Genomic DNA, 18,342 nt, shown 5'->3' on the forward strand with positions numbered 1-18,342 from the left:
TCATTGATGGCATTTACAAAGTAGAAAAAAAAAAATCTCAGATACGTTTAGCGTGGTTTAATATCTGTTTGCTTCACAGCAAATTGCCATATGATGTAACCACAGAACAAGCACTGACACACACAGAAGTGGTCAATAAACTGGAATCATCAATTCAGAGTCTGCGAGCAGTAACTGACAAAGTTCTCACAACCATATTCTCCTCTCTCAACATGATGCCGTAAGTGTTGATTTAGGAAGATCCAGTTCATGTGCACAGTGAAGCTCCACTTGAAACACTTTCGAATTACACGGTTTCCGATAATTTCCCCAGCAGAAGGAGTGGTTTCTCCACTTCTACTCTGCTTTATCAGCCTCATGAAAGACTCCCTGTTCTTGAAAATTTTGTTTTCCGTTATCACCTCATTTTATTTTTTAAGTGGCTGTAAAAAAACCCAGTTACTTGGCTGACTAGAATAACTGGTTTATGTTTTGTTTAAGTCTTTCCAATATTTTTCCGTTTCATCTGTTCTACATGTAGTTACGGAATGCGATACATAGCCAAAGTTCTGAAGAGCTCACTCCATGAGAAATTCCCAGATGCAACAGAAGACGAACTATTGAAGGTAGACACCTGAGGGAAAGCTGTTAGCAGCTTGTACAGACAAAGGGGATTTTTATTGACACCAAGCATTCTAAGTAACTAAGAGCACCAGCATTTACAGAAGTAACTTGGTACTTCTTGGGTTGAAAAGGGGTATTCTTAGAAAGCTAAAGTTTATCTGAATCATCTTGGGGTTTGTATTTGTACTGTGGTCCTTACCATCAACGTCCTTTCATAGAGAAGACTGGTCATATACCTTCATACCTTCCCTCCAGCTGTTAAATAATATGTCATTAAAAAAATGCCATATTAAAAATATGCATTAATATTGTAATATAAATACAAGGAATGGCTCTAAAAATGAATTGCAAGTAGATCATTACATTATACTTAAAGATGCTTACAAAAGTTGTAGGACATTTGTACAGACTGAAAAGTTAAGTGTGAGTGATGGTACTGACATGCTAGCCATCACTCACCAACCACAGTCAGGGTGCCTCTTCAGAGGGCTTAAGAAAAGTGCTCCATGAGCCTTCCAGCTAGCTGAGAGACTGTCAACTCTATCAAATCAGAATTATTTACGTTTCAATAAAGATGCTTTCATTAGTGTTTAATGACACTAATGACACTATTCTAAAATAACAAGCCATTCATTTTAATGGTACTTCCCCATTATTCTTGAAAAAATTATAGCTCAGTGTCTAATATATATATATATATGGTACATAGAGGGCTTCAAACTCAGCTGAAAAATTAATTCTACTTCTGTGTGGTTTAACAATGAATTGGAAATCTTTGCATGCAGCATTTAGGTGGTATTCCTGTCCATCACTCCAGCAACACAGATTAAGTCATTGCTCAATTTGTGGCTAAGAAAATAAAAAAAGGCAGGCAAGTAGAATATAAGGCACCAAATTGAAATTCTAGTTTGAAATGTGTAAACTGGAAGTTCTGCATGTGACTACACAGAGGCAAATTGCAGAAAGAAAAGTCCTGCCTGTTTCTGAGATCAGGAATGATTAAAAGCGACAAATTCATGCAATACAAATTACTGTAACATCATTATAGATATTGCAGTTTGGAAAATCTGTTCTCTAATCTTTCAGGTCTGCATGTTGTCCTCATGAGAAACAGTGGATCGCTTGTCAGTGAATGCAATAAATGCTGGCAGACATCTGTAGCAAATAAGCCTCTGGAGCTGTGCCTTGCAAAATCTGGAAGAAACAGTTGTATTTGTCTTTGTGCTCAACTCAGTGTGTTGCATTAGCTTACCTAAAGCCAGCACCAAATTCAGATGTGATTGTCAAAGTCCATAATTGACATTCACAGAGGTGCTGCAAGAGGCACATATTGAAAAGACCACAGGCTCTTTTAAGTTAGCTACATGGTAACATGTATGTCTTAGGGGCTCTTCTAAGCATTGGTTTTAATGGGTCTAATTCAGAAATAGAAATGATTGATCATGTTTTGTTAAATGTAATTACTGTGTGTGAAGGGAAGATCTTATTTTTTCTTTTAGATTGTTGGCAACCTCCTGTACTATCGCTACATGAACCCTGCCATTGTTGCTCCTGATGGCTTTGATATCATTGATATAACAGCTGGGGGTCAGATACACCCTGACCAGAGGAGGAACCTAGGTTGTGTGGCAAAAGTCCTTCAGCATGCTGCTTCTAACAAACTCTTTGAAGGAGAGAGTGAACATCTGTCATCTATGAACACTTACCTCTCACAAACATACCAGAAGTTCAGGTATGCAAAGCCCTTACAAATACCTATACAGTAAGAGCCCTCCTCTAGAGTGTGTAGAGCAGGTGAACTCCTTGTCTGTAGAAATTCCTTGCTCAGAGTTAAAAATTTTGAGTGATCTGCCACAGAAGAAATCCTCACTGTTGAGGAAGTTGAAGCAGGAGTAACAGGATGTATTTCTGCTTGAGCATTACATTGAGAACTCATCACCTCTGCTGGCTTGGTTGCAGTAAGGCTTCTTTACTGCAAACACGGATTGTAAGAGCAGCATGGGTTAATCCGTTATCCAGCAGAAATAATGTGTTCTTTTGGTTGGGAGGACAGTTGAATGTTTTGTCTGAAGAAAAAAATTGGGCAGGAAAAGGTTGTGGTTTCTGTTTTTATCCTTACATCTTTGCAGAGAGATTCCACGCAGATTTTATTCTTTCATCTTGCACACTCATAGGAATTTGCATGGAACAAATGGAACTCTGGAACTCTGGAACACAAGTTCTTTGGGATTATAGCCCAACTTTTGGGGTGATTGATATTATTAGCTTAAACTGAGTCTTGACTTGTTGAATCCTGAGACAAATCCATTTTCAGAACATGTCTTTAATATCTGCCCTTCATGAGATTAAATGTACTGTTCATAGACTGGGTTTCCTTGAGAAATCAGCCATGAACATAAAGATACTCAAAATTAGTCTTTCTCTTTAATGAAGTACTTAAGGTCATGACATAATCATGAAGAAATAATAGAGTAGAAAGTGTTACAGTAAGAATAACAAATGCTAATGAAAAAGCCTACTCTTCATTGTTGGCCCTTTGATTGCTACAAAATGCAATTAAGCTAACTTTATACAAAACTGAATCTCTGGGTGGCTGTGCTCTGCACTTTAAACCCTCCTTAGTCACCAGCGATGGCTGCTCTCAGCTGCCTGTTCCTCTTGTACTCACCTAGCAACTGCAAATGCAGCATTAGCTATGTTAAAAGCTACCAACACTGCCTAGATCTTTTGCTGTGCATTTATGAACTTGTGCAGGAATTTGTCTATACCCTTCTCAAACCTTTGAGATCATTTGCCTCCACAAGCTCCTCCTGTAGCAATATTCAGAAGTTTGCTACCTGTCAGTTAAAACAGTGCTTCCTTTCGTTCATTTGAAAATAATATTTTTCTGCTACTTTTATTGCATATCCCTTTGTCCCATAACTGTGGGGTTTGAGGAATAAATTTTGCACCTATCTCATTCAATGACGCTGATTTTTTTTGTGCAACTTGATCATATCCCTCAGGTTTTTCTCTCCAAACTAAGGAATCCCAGTCCCTTTTTTTTGCCTGTCCAGGAAAGATAGAACACTTTGTCATTTGTATTCATGTGTAAATGCACTGCCTCCAAAAGTTTCCTTTAAACACTAAATGTAGATTGCAGATTATAAAACAAATGTAACGCATGGGGACAGACTTTTTAGCAGGGCCTGTTGCAATAGGATGAGGAGTTATGGTTTTAAATTAAAAGAGGGGAGATTCAGGCTTGACATGAGGATGAGATTTTTCACACTAAAGGTAATAAAATACTGGCACAAATTGCCCAGTGTGGTGGTGGATGTGTGATCCCTGGGGGCATTCAAGGCCACACTGGATGTGGTTATGGGCAGTCTGATCTAGGTGAAGTTGTCCCTGCTCATTGCAGGGAAGGGTGGGCTAGATGACCTTTGAATAGACCCTTTCAATGCAAACTGCTCTATGATTCTGTATGTCAAACACTTGATTGTGTGTTTTTGTTTTATACAGGCTAACTGAAGTGACTTTATAGGGGACAATTACAGAATCTTTCTCATTTTCTCCTAGGAATTTTTTTCAAGCAGCATGTGATGTTCCTGAACCAGAGGAGAAATTCAATATTGATGAATACTCTGACATGGTGACCCTTAGCAAACCTGTCATATATATCTCCATTGAAGAAATTATCAATACCCATTCGGTAAATCAATGAGAATATACTAGTCAACAGATTAATGTACAGATTATTAAATACTTGCGACAAACACTCTAGGGGAAGGCCTTAGTGTTTGCCCTTCCTTTTGAAATAACTTATTCAGTTCACCTCTGAAGTGGTCTGGAATTGAGTATTTGCTTTTTCCTAGAAGACTGCTTCCATGGAAAAGCACCATCTTGAATAATAATTAGAATATAATATTTTCTGATGGGAGGGAGGAACGTTTTTGTTCTAATCTAGTGTGACATTCCTAACTTATTTATATTTATAATCATTTTCCTGTCTTGGCTAAGAAAGTGACACTAATTTGAAGAAGCTCCGTTACTCTGGGAACAGAGGAGAAGTCAGTGTATTTCATGACTCTGGCATTCTGTCATATGTTTTGTTGGAAGCAGATGCAAAAGTCTGGTTTAGAAGGACTGAAGCTGTGGCATCCTGCCAGTTCTTTATCATGGGTAAAGAAAAGATTAACTGCAGTCTTTAGTATGACTCATTAGGGTGTAAGTTAAATGTCTACCACATGGGCCTTCTAAGGCTGGGATATTTCTGTTTCCTGGCTTGCAAACTATCCCCTGCGATGCCCTCCTCTCCCTCTACCAGCTCCCCAAGTAAATAAACACCACCCTCAAAAAGCACAAAAACCCCAAGAACCTTCCACTAATAACCTGGTCTGTTAAAAAATGTATATACTGGATTGTCTTTTGTGCCTATTCTTTCTCTTCTTTCAGGTATAGACCTATGCCTGCATGTTACATGATCAGTGGTTACATGTAAACACTAGTCTTGGTCAAAACTCCTTGTAGTGGGTCTTATTGCATGTCTAAGGTGTTATTTGATCCTAATGTGATGAAGTATTACTATGTAATTTTATATTAGCTGATAAAATACCAAACAAAATATGAAGTAAAATGATGAAAATAAATTGCCAAACAAATGCAGTAAAGCAGATGGTCTTTTTTGATAACATGATTATGCGCATTTGCCTGCCTAGAGGAATCAAACAATTAGGTCCTTTAGCAGCCTGAGCCTTCATCTGAGTTGCTTTCTCCCACTGCACCTTCCTTGCAAATGTAAATTGAACTTTCTGTTCTGCTCATGCAGCTCAAAACAATAGTTTGAATAAGAGGAGATGCATAAACATCTTGTCTTTTGTAATGCATTGCTCAGCTTCAGAAAATGTTCTCAAATTTGCTCTCTGCCATCATCTCCCATGGCACTTGCCTACAATCAGTTTTTACTGCACACCTCTGTTGGCTGTAGCTGGAATGAGGGATGTTGCATTCATCAGCTTTGCTTTTGGTGCTTCCTGATATATCTCTTGCCTTTGCCCCAAAGAATTTATCCTGTGAATGTGTTTTTCATTCTGTGCTTGTATAGCATCAAACATAGTGGAGTTCTAATCAGTGCATAGTGTTTCTGAGCAGGTCTCACAGTATCACAGTCAACATTATGTACAGTGTGAGGTAGCTGCTGCACATAAGAGAAACTTGTTTTAAACAGGTTAATGGTCATGGGCTTGTAATGCTCAGTTCTGTCTTATGTCTGTAATGCCTTTCTCTTCTGAATGTAGGCTTTCTGATTGTCAGTAACTTTCTAGTAACCAGTAACTTTTAACTATAATTTGCAGTTTTTAAAATACTTCAAATCCTAGGGTTTTTGCCACCTGTGCTTGCTTTGCTATAGCTAAATTCCAGTGATGCTTCATGACACTCTCTTTCCATTAGCTCTCCAAGTAATGAACATTGCTTCTATAAGGAATGGACTGTTAAATCTAGTGGTCACTAATGCTGCTGGCTTTATCTAACTCAGCATGTTACTTTTCTCATGGATAATGAGAGCCTGTTTTCAAGAAAATGTTATTGCCCTGTTCACGCTCTTTAGCTTGACTTACCAGTATTTTTGTGGGTTAAAGTTTTGAGGATGTGCCCAGGAGTAAGGGAAGTTATTGTGAATCTGTTCACAAATCTCCTGCAACTTCCATTAGAAACTGTGCAGCAGTTGCCGCATAGCTGGCTTCTTGCTTTCCTTTCAGAAATGACTGTATTTATATCACTGTTGCTGTTGTAAGCTACTGAAATAGCTATATAGAAAATAGGTATTGCCACTTTGGAGATGCTTGCCAGAGAAGTGCAGCAAGCTGTTTTGCAGCAAGAGCAGTCCCAAATTCATAGTCCAGAACTGAACATGCTTCCCCACCCTGGGTCCTCAATAATCCTGATCACATCAGGATCATCATCGCTGTTTTACAGCGTTGAGTCTCCAGATTTATCTACAAGTGTAAAGACACTGAGAATGTTTGGGGTCGAAGAGGAAAGAGTGGAATTTTTACTTTATTTTTTTGGCTGATACTTCATTTACATTTGTTTATAGCTACTCTTGGAACATCAGGATGCCATTGCCACTGAGCCAAATGACCTGCTGAACGAATTGCTGGAAGGGCTGGGACCTGTTCCTGATGTAGAGTCTTTCCTTGGTATGCTGTTCTTCACCCTTATGGTTGACTTCACTAAATGGGGCAGAATGAAATGGGGATTGATTTTAAATACTCTCATGTTTCTCATAGTTACAGTTTGCTCATTTACTATAGAATTATTTTCTGAACACTTTCTGTAATATCGCTCCTTATAATTGAAATTTCATTTAATTTCCAATATTCACTATAAAGAGTGATGTGATTCAAAATCCAAACATTAGTAATTTTTCAAATAGAACAATCCAGTTGTGCTCAAATTGCAGATAGAAAGCGATTTTTTTTTTAATATCATGACCTTAAGATTTGCTACTATTGGCTAAGAACTTGAAAAATAGGCACAGAGAAGAGAGAATTTTTTATTCTGATACTTATAAAAAAACAATTTTTAAGAAATTATGTAAATCTATTAGAGTTATAGGGAATAAATGTGACTGATATTTGCCTTAATTGTTGTAACATGTGAACTGTGTAGAAAGCAGCTAGGTTGTCATGGATTATACCAGCTTCCAAGTGAATAGCCTGTTAACGTATCTGCTACTCTTTCATTTTCCACTATCACTGCATTTTTGGACAAATGATTATATCATGATTGTATTCTTCTTTGAGAAGATGACTTGTGAGTCCCTTGCACATCAGTAGCTTGAAAAGCAAGAGCTGGTGGCATTTCCAAAGTATTCTAACTGGACTTAAAAATAACTGGCTTATGTTTTTGACTGTACAATGTCCAGGAAAAAATAATAAAAAATAAAATATCCTGCTTCTAAATGGTAGGAATGGGTGTGCTGTTTAATAAACTTTTGGGTTTATTATCTAGGTTCTTGTTTGCTTTGTGCATTGAATTATGGGAAAACTGGCAAACTTAAGAGTAAAAGATATTTCCTTACAGGAGAAGGAGCTGTTGATCCCAATGACCCTAACCGGGCAAGCACACTGAATCAGCTTGCAAAAACAGAGATTTCTCTATCTCTAACAAGCAAATATGAGTTACGAGAAGGTGAAGATCAGGATCTCAAGAGCCTGATGATAAAGTATGTTTTGCTCAAAACCCTATATCTTTGGCAATGTTTTCTCTTTTTTGTTGTTTTGAAAGTTACTTCTACCGTGATGTCCAGACTAGATGTATTTTTGAGGTACTAAGTGCACTCAGTTTTCCAAAGCCAGTTTCTGTTTGGTCTTACTCAAACTTTTGCAAACGTCAGAGAAAGGGCCAATTCTACCAGAAAGCTTGCAGAAAGAGAAACATGCTGCCAGTTGTGTACTGGAGCATGACCAGATCATTATCTAGCCTAGTAAGTGCTTTTCCATAAATTTGTAAAAGCATTCTGCTTTAAAAACTGTAGCCCTGGGAAAGCAGAGATGAAAAGCTGTCTAGCCTTGTAAGGGATGGACAGTATCACGCTGTCCTCTCCTCCCCCTCAAAGGAAAACACTTCCTTGACTTACTGCCATCACTCATTTGAACCGGATGCCACTGTCACTTCTGCAGGAATAGTGCATGGTTTATCCAGGGAAAGAAAACTGTTTATACTATTTCGTGAGCAAATTAAGAAATGGCCATTGGGGTACCCTGGGATATAGGCTACTTTATAGTCAGAAACGTTTTTATAAAAGCACTTAGTATCAAATTATTGGCACCCCTCTTTTGAAGTTATTTCAAGCTGTGCAGAATAAGGACTGGCTTATTTAAGATCCTGGAGGAGAATGGGATGGTGCTGTCCTTTAGTACCATACTTATTTATACCCCACAAATGTGCAGGTTGGAAATTTACTTTAAAGGGAATTACAGGATAAGGATTTCACACCCTTTGCAAGCACTAGGGGTGTAGATACAAGCTGTAATTGATTCTAATCCATTAGTATTTGTTTTCAAAACAAAAAAAAAAACAGTAAAAGGAATTCATTAGGTAATACGTGAAGTTTTACTTCTGGAAAAAATTATTCCCTACAATGTCTGTAGTAAGTGGTGCAATTCCTAGGAAATCCATAAATGCCTGTTTAAGGTCTGGAGAAAAATCTGCTTTTAAGTGCAAGAAAGCTCCTCCTGCTTTTCCAGTTTTTTTGTGCATATTTGATCTGAGTCTTAAACTAGAAAACACTGAGGCTTTGCTTTAATTTATCAAACATAATTTGAAGTCTATAAAGGGACTGCAGTGACAATGTTGAATAAAATTTGTGTTCCTCACTTGATACTTCAGAGACCAAGGTTCTACAGCTGGTCCCAGGCTGGTTTCATAATAAAGATATGCCTGCTGCTGTCCCTTTAAAAAAGAAAACAGAGAGCGTCCCGTCCTTTTTTGCTCTCTGTAGGAGTAAAACACTACCCCTACATGAAATCCCTAAAAATACGTGAAATGAAGGCCAAAAGAAATGTCTTTAATCCCATACACTGTGCAGAAATACGCTGAGCAAATAGCATGAGAATTAACAAAAGAATTTAACTTCCCTATTGCGTAAGTGCTTTCAAGTAATATCATATTTTGAGCAAATTTAGTAAACAATCTGACAGAAGAATATTTAGCAACATGTGTTACATTGCAACAGTATCAATGTAAAAAATACTTTTTTTAAGCAGAGATGTGTACATACAGATGCTTAACTTTCCTACCTTAGCTGCAGAGAAATATTTCAATGCCGCCGTGAAATGTTATTCACCTGGCTGAAATTCAAGTCAGTTGATTCACTGCATGTTCCATGTTTCCTTGCAAATGACATGCTATAGGAATAGCAGCATACTTGCTTTTACATGGTTTTGTTAATGCTTCTCTGAAAAGCCCTAATATTTACTGGCACCCCTGTCTAGAGGACTCAATGTAAGGTGCCTGGTCTGCCTGGTTTGTGTGTGCAAGTGCTGCATGCCAAGCAGCAGGTGAAGGGGGAGGCATCCAGCCCCAAGTGTGCTGTTTCTGTAAAACAACAAAGCTGAGCAGGTTTGGTATGTGGGGAGAGGAAGTCAAAATAAGCCTCATGTCTTACCAGCCATTATCAGCACCTTTTTCTAAGCACTGCATAAAATAGCAATGCCATCCCATACACATTAATGTAGAATGCAGTGGTGACCAATAAAGACTGGCAAAAGTTGTGTCAGACAGAGAAAGCCAGCAATGTCTTGATGTAGCCCAAGTGGGCCAGCTTCAGAAAGCTTTTCTGGTTGAGTTTTTTTTGTGTGGTTTTGGGCTTGTTTTTTTTTTTCTAGCAGTGTGCTAGAACTGCTCAGTGCTGTTAACAGCAGCTCTGAATGACCAAATTAGTTTCCAGGTGGATTAGCAGGTCACCTTCTTACATGGAAGGAGCAGTCCTTCAATGGACCAATCATACCCAGATACTCATTGGTTTTGGATAATGTTTTCTAGATATGAGTAAACCTTATTGCATTTATGAGAACTTCTTGTCCTGAAAACCAACAAAACCCACAAGTTTACATAGGTAAATGATAATTTTAAACCTAGTCATGAGGTTTCAGGTTTTATCACAGAAGCCTTCGTCGTATTTAGACATTTTCCTAGGAAACTTGAGCTGCATCTTCAAGTTTATGTTAATTTTTAAGAATAATGTGGTACATCTCATTTGTAACTGTGTCCCCTGAATTAACAGAACCCTGTAGCAGGATGTTCTTGGAAGCATTATTGATGAAAAGGCAACAGGAATTAGATACATTCTGACCCAAAAAAAGAACTGGTTTGCATATCGGTGTGTAGCAGCTTCCCTTTTTTAGCAAGGAAATGCTCCCTGTCTGCTACCACTAGAGAAGTATCTGCCCTTAAGTGGTGTCCGTAAATGCATTGTGGTGGATGTAATACTCCTTCTGGAGTTCAGCAGTTTTGAGTGCATTTGCACTTTATTCAGTAAATATGACCTTTAATGGAACCATGCATAACTTAGGCTTTGAAAAGATTACATTCCTATCTGCTGTTTTTTTATGATTGTAATTAAAATCCACATGTGAGTTGTTGCTTGAATTTTTATCACGCTAACAGCAACTGTTTTACCGTTCTAGTTGGTTAACTGTTTTCTAAAATAAAAGGTGGGGGGAACTATGGAAGTATTTCTCTGTTCAGACCTGTGTAGAAGCCAAACATTCAACATATTAATGAAAGCTCTGAAACAAAAAGCTAGGACACACAAACATTACTAAGTATCCATAACAATGGGAGCTTGCTAGGTTTACTGCTGAAGAAATGAAATGCACAAGTGATCCAGGGACAACTGTTTTGTAATACCCATATATTGTTTTTAAAAGGACCAAAAGACTCATTGTGGATGTGATACGAACACAGCCAGGGGACACGCTCTTAGAAATATTAGAAACACCGGCCACCACACACCAGGTAAGCGCTGTGTTGTGCCTGAATAGTGAAGAAATTGCTTGCTTTATTATAGCTACTTGAAAGCCTCACAGATCTCTGACAGCTTTCTCCGCTGCTTAATAATAATGTTGCAGGTTTTGTACTATACAGATCTCGAGCCTTCAAAATGTGAGACTTGAAAATTTTCTTTTGCTGTATAATTGGTAACAGCTTCAAAGGAAAAGAATCACTGTCACTTAGCACAGTGATAATATTCCCTTTAACTGTTCTTTTTAAACAGGATCTTTTTTATCCAATGTTATAACACAGTCAAGTAGCCTGAGGTTAATACTTCTGCTTGATTCTTTTTTTGTTCTTTTTTCATGTACTCCAGTGTCTTAACCTCCCTGACACCTAGCTTATTTGCTTAAGCAATAGAAGCAAACATCTGCCTGGGTAACTACTGTTATTCTTGATATGGGAATTGAGTAGGAAGAGCTCCCAGTTAAAGACTTCCGTGTAGACACTGACACACAAAGCTGCATCTCAGTAACCTGCACATTTTATCTTAGCTCATGTGTTCATGTAGTGGACACCTGTGAGATCTGGGCCATCATTTCACAACTAAGTGAAGCCACTGACTTGTCTGTTTGATTTTAGTCATGCTTTGATTAACTGAAACTTATGTGTAGGTGTTGTGATACTTAAGGTATGTCAAAAGGCATAGTAAATGAAGCAATTTCAGACCATGGGGTAAGAGGGATATAAACAAAGCCATGTGGTAAGAGGACATAAATAGAGTTTGCACCTTGATTTTTGACAACCTCCTTTGAGTATTCAATGTGCCTGAATACTTAACTGTTATAATGAGCTGGAAAATAACTGTTGTGGATTTTTTTTTTTTTCCTACACAGGAATCTGAGCATCTGAAACTTGCAGAAAAACGTGCCATCTTAGATTCCAAAACTCCAGAGAAAATGAAGCGCAGTCAGTCTATTTTCAAAGATGGACAGCTACCACTAGAACAAAAGAAAAGGAAAATTCAGAGAAATCTCCGGACATTGGAACAAGCAGGACTGGTGTCTTCAGCAACTAAGTACCAAGAAATTATAAATGAGATCGCTAAGGTAAATGGAACATGCTGTATATTTACAGGTTTTAAGCATCTGACCTAAATCAATTCCAGCTGCAGACATACAACATACATTTTCCTGAGAATGCTACACTAAACTGCAGAAATATCCAATAAGAAAACAAATCATCTTTGTCTACTGATAAAATAAGTGAAAGACAGTTCTCTCATGCATAAATACTTGAACTGAGTAACATACCACTGTAGACTCCAGATTATGCAGATTTAATACTGATGCTGTTTTAACTTCTTCAGTACAATGTGTCTCAACATAGCTTTTTATATCTTAAAAGGAATCAGAATTACACATTAGTGGTTTAATCAATAATTAATATAGTACTGATAAAGTTTAAAAAGACTTAATAAAATTCCAAAACATTCTCTGATTGGTATTAACACTGAGCTACAGTGGCTCAGCAGGACTCAAGCTAAATAGAGGACCAACACAGTGCCCATATTGTGGCTGATAAAGCACCAGGCCTCTTGTGTACGTATAGGCAAGTCCTGTTCCAAATCCACACTGACACTGGCTCTAAGAATCTTAGTTTATTGGATTGTCTTTGATTGCTTATGACTAATATTGGATTACCTTTAATTGCTCATGAGTAATATCAGTTTATTCGTAAGTAAATTACTCCTAACACGAGTGATTTACATACTATCAATATATATGTATTTTTAAGTTGCAAATACATTTAAGTATATAAATGAGTGAATTACTCATGTCAGCTAAGTCTGTAATATAATTATGTAATGTTGCACCTATTCTGAAGTGCCACTTTAAAGTCCTGCTCTGTTCAGGTGTCTGCATCTGCTTCTGCTTGAGACAAAACAATTCTACATATTTATTCAGTGCTGCATTTTTTTTTTTTATTTCTTCTATAAGCCCAGACACTTTATTCTGAAACATTAAGGCAACCTAAAAATTGGGATGAGCCTTAGGACTGAAAGGTGCTTATTTTTTTTTTTTCAGTTACCTCAATTCAACCATTACCTTAAACCCAAGCTCCAGCTTAGCAGTAGCTAGTAGAAGCCCAAGCCCTCATTTCTTAGGACTCTCACCAGAAACTAGATGTGAGAAAGCTTCCATTTATAGCATGAAGCCAACATATTCCTTATGACTGCTGTGTCTGTCATGCCCTGGAGACCATCACAGAGTCAAGATACTACCACCACTTGTATACATGAGTAGCAATGTGATTGTTGTCTTCTGTACAGTCACATAAACTGTAGTACTTACTATCTGTACTATGCTTATGAAAGCTAATATGGCAGTTCATAGTTCATGCTTTCTCTGATTAATTAGGTCAGCTTGTGTAATTACAGATTTGAATGGCAGTAAGCTGATACTTTTTAAAATATCAAATTAACAAAGCGATTACATTAATGGATTTATTTAGGATATCCGGAATCAAAGAAGATACAGACATCATCGAAAAGCTGAATTGGTGAAACTCCAGCAGACTTTGAATGCACTTAACTCCAAGACAGCATTTTATGAAGAACAAATTAATTATTACAACACCTACATAAAAACTTGCTTAGACAACTTAACAAGAAAGTAAGTTGAGTTGTCTTGTCTTCTAGTATTTCAGTGTGTTTTATCAGGTGGGGAGAGCAGGTATGAATCTTTAGTTGAAAGTTTTGATTCTGACAGATTGACAATCCATGGATTAGAAAGTTCATGCAAGTTATCACTGTAACTTGAAAAAGTTACTTCCAAAGCCTGGAAAGTAAAGTCTTGCATTTATTTAAAGCTACCTTACAAAAAGAGGCTTGAGATGTGTACATATTTTCAATCAATTTAATTGGTGTTACTTCACAGACCTATTAGCACACTTTGAAGTCATGCAGATTTCAGAAGTAATAATTTTTTTTTCCTTCATTAAAAGGATTGAGTATTGCCTTTCAAATGGAAAAGGGAGAAATAAATCATAGAATGGTTTGGGTTGGAAAGGACCTTAATATCACTGAGTTCCAACTGCCTTGCCATGGGCAACATCTCCCACTAAACCATGTCACTCAAGGCTCTGTCCAACCCTGCCTTGAACACCACCAGGAATGGGGCAGCCACAGTTTCTCTGGGCAACCTATTCCAGTGCCTCATCACCCTCACAGTAAAGAACTTCTTCCTTGTATCTAACCTGAACTTCCCCTGTTTAAGTTTGAACCCGTTACCCCTTGTCCTATCAGTACAGTCCCTAATGAAGAGTCCCTCCCCAGCATCCCTATAGGCCCCCTTCAGATACTGGAAGACTGCTATGAGGTCTCCACGCAGCCTTCTCTTCTCCAGCCTGAACATCCCCAACTTTCTCAGCTGCTCTTCACACAGGAGGTGCTCCAGTCCCCTGATCATCCTCGTGACCCTCCTCTGGACTTGTTCCAACAGTTCCATGTCCTTTGTATCTTGAGGACACCAGAACTGCACACAATACTCCAAGTGAGGTCTCATGAGAGCAGAGTAGAGGGGCAGGATCACCTCCTTCGACCTGCTGGTCACACTCCTTTTGACGCAGCCCAGGATACGGTTGGCTTTCTGGGCTGCAGGCGCACACTGCAACTGGCTCATGTTCATTTTCTCATCGATCAACACCCCCAAGTCCTTCTCCGCAGGGCTGCTCTGAATCCCTTCTCTGCCCAACCTGTAGCTGTGCCTGGGATTGCCCCGTATGGCTAAATAATCTTACCTTTTGGGTACAATGCATTTACTCAAGAACAAGCGCATTAGTGCCACTGATGTGTCAAAATGAGGACACTTTACTGACATGAACAGAAGCTTACCTCACTGATCCAAAAATGAACTCTAATGGCCAATCTTATTTAACAACTATGTCACTGTAAGCTTACAAATCGCTGTTTTACAGTGACTGTGGACTCTTCCGGATTGGGGTTACATTTCACAGCAGAGTTTAAACTTTTAAAAAGTGCTAAAAATGTTGATTCAAAATTGCTGTCAAAATGCTTAGTCTATTCACTATGTGCTAAAAGTCCTTATAATTCTTAGATTTGTTCTGAATGTTAATTCCGTTTGTTAATAGGAGTCCAACAAGGCAAAGACTGAAGGAAAGCTAAATACGGCTAGAAGAGCAGTTGAAGTATAAAAGACCTGGTAGATAAATTAAAAGCCATTTTCTTGTTCTCTTACCAGAAATTCACGGAGGTCTATTAAAGTAGATGGAAAAGAAGAGGTGAAGGGAAGCAAAAAACTGAAGCAGACCTCATTAAAGTACACAGCTGCAAGACTGCATGAAAAAGGTGTCATCTTAGAAATTGAAGATCTTCAAACAAACCAGTAAGTGTGGTATAAACAATTCAGAGCATATTCTAATCAACATCTTCTTAAGGGGACTTTGTTAAAAGAAATCTTTGCCATTTCCTATGCCACACCTAAAATTACCTGAGACTTTTATATTCAGAAGATTGATAAAGTGTAACTGTTATAATTCATTTTTTCTCTTGTACCTCACTATATGATTATCTTGGGAAAATATTTGAGTAAGTCTATTTTGGCATTAGTTCTAGACAAAACCAGTAGAAGTCCACCAGCATGCTCACTGCTACTGACTGACTTGTTAAGCGGCTGTAGCAGTTATTTCTTTCATTTACTGACCAGTCACTTATATACTAAGTAAATACCTCATTTTCTGCACTCCCTCTCTTATGGCAAGGTGAACAGATCGGGTGGTTTAACATTCATTTTGTATCTATCCATTTTGAGGCCACTGTAGCAAAAACCTTTCTTCTTCTGCGCCATTCCATCTGTCTTCTGCATGGAAAAAAGTTTTTCCAGATGCAGTTTTTTTCCAAGTGGGTTTGTCAGACAGAAGAAGCTACATGAGGCAAACTGAAACCTGGTGAGAGTGTGTGTGCACCTGCAAGAGGACACTTGGGCATGGCAGAACAAAAATCTGGGTGTCCCATTCCTGTTCTGTAGGCAGTTCATCATCTTTGTTCCCTGAACTTCCCACAGTTTTCTCTCCTCTTCCCCTCTCCCACCCAATACAAAAGGGAGAGTTCTGAATTCCATACTATATGTATGCCAGAAAGTCTCCAAGAAGACGTTGCAGGAGGGATGGGGTGGTTCATTTGACATCATTTATACTGCTGATGGCCAAAGTTCTTTTGAGTTCTGTAGGCTTTTTTCTAGAAGCTGTGGACTATATAAAACTGGACAGCATACATAATCAGTTTTCCTTTTTGTTTCAAGGTTTAAGAATGTGATGTTTGATATCACACCTGGAGAAGAAGTGGGTGACTTTGAAATCAAAGCAAAATTCTTGGGGGTTGAGATGGAGAAAGTGCAGCTCCATTTCCAGGTAGAGTTTGAATTTTGTTGATTTGTTTATAGTCACATTTGCTTTAGTTGTAAACTATTTCATTTTTTTTTTTATATGTATTCATGAATTGTTCAATCAGCACAGAGCAGCAGGTCATGTGGGGAATAACTATATGGCTTCTGAAGCATGCTGGGCATGGAGTTGGGTTAATGTTTATATTAGGGCAACTGCATGAAAACAAATGCCGCATTAGTTCAGTGGCAAGCATCAAAAGCAAGGAGAAAACAAAAATACACAGAAAACAATATTTCTTCTGTTTTGCTGTTACTGACAGTCTGCAATTTGGGATCTAGAAAGCATGTAATGTTTCCTACACCTATCCAATGGTTGTTAGCAATTCTCTAAATCTTGAAGAACCTGGAGTTTGAGGCGGTTATCACATGATGAAAATGACTCCATCCTGTTGTTGTAAGGTATGGATTCAAACACAGATTAATGATTTTATTTCTGATTACAGGATTTGCTTCAGATGCAGTACGAAGGTGTGGCCGTAATGAAAATGTTTGATAAGGCTAAAGTGAACGTGAATTTGCTCATATTCTTGTTGAATAAGAAGTTCTATGGAAAATGAGTGTCTTCAGATATTGTGGTCCACATTCATCAGTGAGAAGCTTATTCAGTATTTTTTTTTCCTTTTAAATATTCATTTGGATTCTGTCATTGTACACGCTTTACCTTTTAATAAAACCTAAAACACCAAATGTTCAGAGGAATGTACGCAGTGCCTTTCAGCACTGATAATGAAGCAGAAAAATAGAATATAGATTAAATTAAACAGTTCCAGATTTCATTGGTGTTGGTACTTTCAAATCAAAATATTGTGTAGGATGCTCTGCTGTTGTGGCTGTATGGAATTTAGGGTAGGCAGAAATTGAATTTAGTTGAATATTATAAACCTTTTTCTATTAAAACATTTTAAATGACCTCAGATATATAATATAGCTCTTACTAGACTTCAAGTTTTTACTAAAAGAAATCCTAATTCGTTTCTAGGGGATAGTTTGGACAAATACTTAGTTACATACTAAGCCTATTTTGTGGCAGTTGTCAATTGTAAGGCAAACTTTCTGTGCAATTAAAAAAATATATAGGTAATTATACATTGACAATAACTTCTTACTGTACAAAAATATATTTTGTGATTCATTCCTATTAAATGCACTACTGCCTCGTGTAAAATGACATTTTCTACTTTCACAGCCTTTGGAGTGGCATTGGGGAAATCTGGATAGTGAACATACACTGTTCAGTTTGAAGTATTTGAATACGTAAATTGTGCCTGTCTTTTTTTTTTTTTTTTAATTATTGCAAGAAAATAAATGCAATAAAATCAGTATTTAGATTGGGGTTTTTAATATTCTTTGAAGATTGTTCTATGTAAAATAAACATTGCCTAATTAAACTGGCTTACTTCCTAAATTTCATTTAAGAGTTTTTAAAGCAGCAATACAGACCACAGTGAAAGAACTTCCTTCAGTGCTTTTATAAAAATTAATCTAACTAACCTTGATTGTCCTCACAATACCCTTTACAAGAGTTGCTCAGCAGTGAATAAGCTCGTAACTAGAAATACAGCCCTCTTCCTGGGTGGCTGATTTTGCCTCTGATACAAGATTCTAACTTCATTGAGCAGTAACTACCTACCATGGGCATGCACAGTAGGAAGATGGCTCCTTCCCCAAACAGTGATGCAGTAATGATGTAGCAACCTTACCAGACAATTATAGGCTTTTTTGGTAGACACAGTGTGTTCAACAGGAACTGAGTTTTGTCCTGTAACATGCTTCTGCCTAAAAAAAACCCCAA

The 18,342-nt window shown here is 37.8% G+C and overlaps 1 protein-coding gene across 4 annotated transcripts in view; it reads left to right on the forward strand.

Annotated features, from left to right (window-relative positions):
- The window catches only part of IQGAP2 (IQ motif containing GTPase activating protein 2), a 127,557-nt gene extending 109,685 nt beyond the window's left edge, over positions 1-17,872 (forward strand). For all 4 annotated transcript variants that reach the window (XM_061362050.1, XM_061362052.1, XM_061362051.1 and 1 more), the window contains 12 exons: positions 80-220; positions 521-605; positions 2,103-2,335; positions 4,165-4,297; positions 6,683-6,785; positions 7,672-7,813; positions 11,022-11,109; positions 11,982-12,194; positions 13,600-13,760; positions 15,348-15,491; positions 16,407-16,515; positions 16,994-17,872. In XM_061362050.1, the coding sequence (XP_061218034.1) occupies positions 80-220; positions 521-605; positions 2,103-2,335; positions 4,165-4,297; positions 6,683-6,785; positions 7,672-7,813; positions 11,022-11,109; positions 11,982-12,194; positions 13,600-13,760; positions 15,348-15,491; positions 16,407-16,515; positions 16,994-17,107 (1,666 nt within the window). In that variant the 3' untranslated portion in view covers positions 17,108-17,872. The remainder of the gene's footprint in view (positions 1-79; positions 221-520; positions 606-2,102; positions 2,336-4,164; positions 4,298-6,682; positions 6,786-7,671; positions 7,814-11,021; positions 11,110-11,981; positions 12,195-13,599; positions 13,761-15,347; positions 15,492-16,406; positions 16,516-16,993) is intronic.
- Positions 17,873-18,342: the final 470 nt, after the last annotated feature.

Source organism: Neopsephotus bourkii, unplaced genomic scaffold (genome assembly GCF_033783945.1).
Source record: "Neopsephotus bourkii isolate Nb327-2 ecotype Australia unplaced genomic scaffold, CSIRO-AGI_Nbou_v1 NB_1076, whole genome shotgun sequence".
Classification (NCBI taxonomy): Eukaryota; Metazoa; Chordata; class Aves; order Psittaciformes; family Psittacidae; genus Neopsephotus; species Neopsephotus bourkii.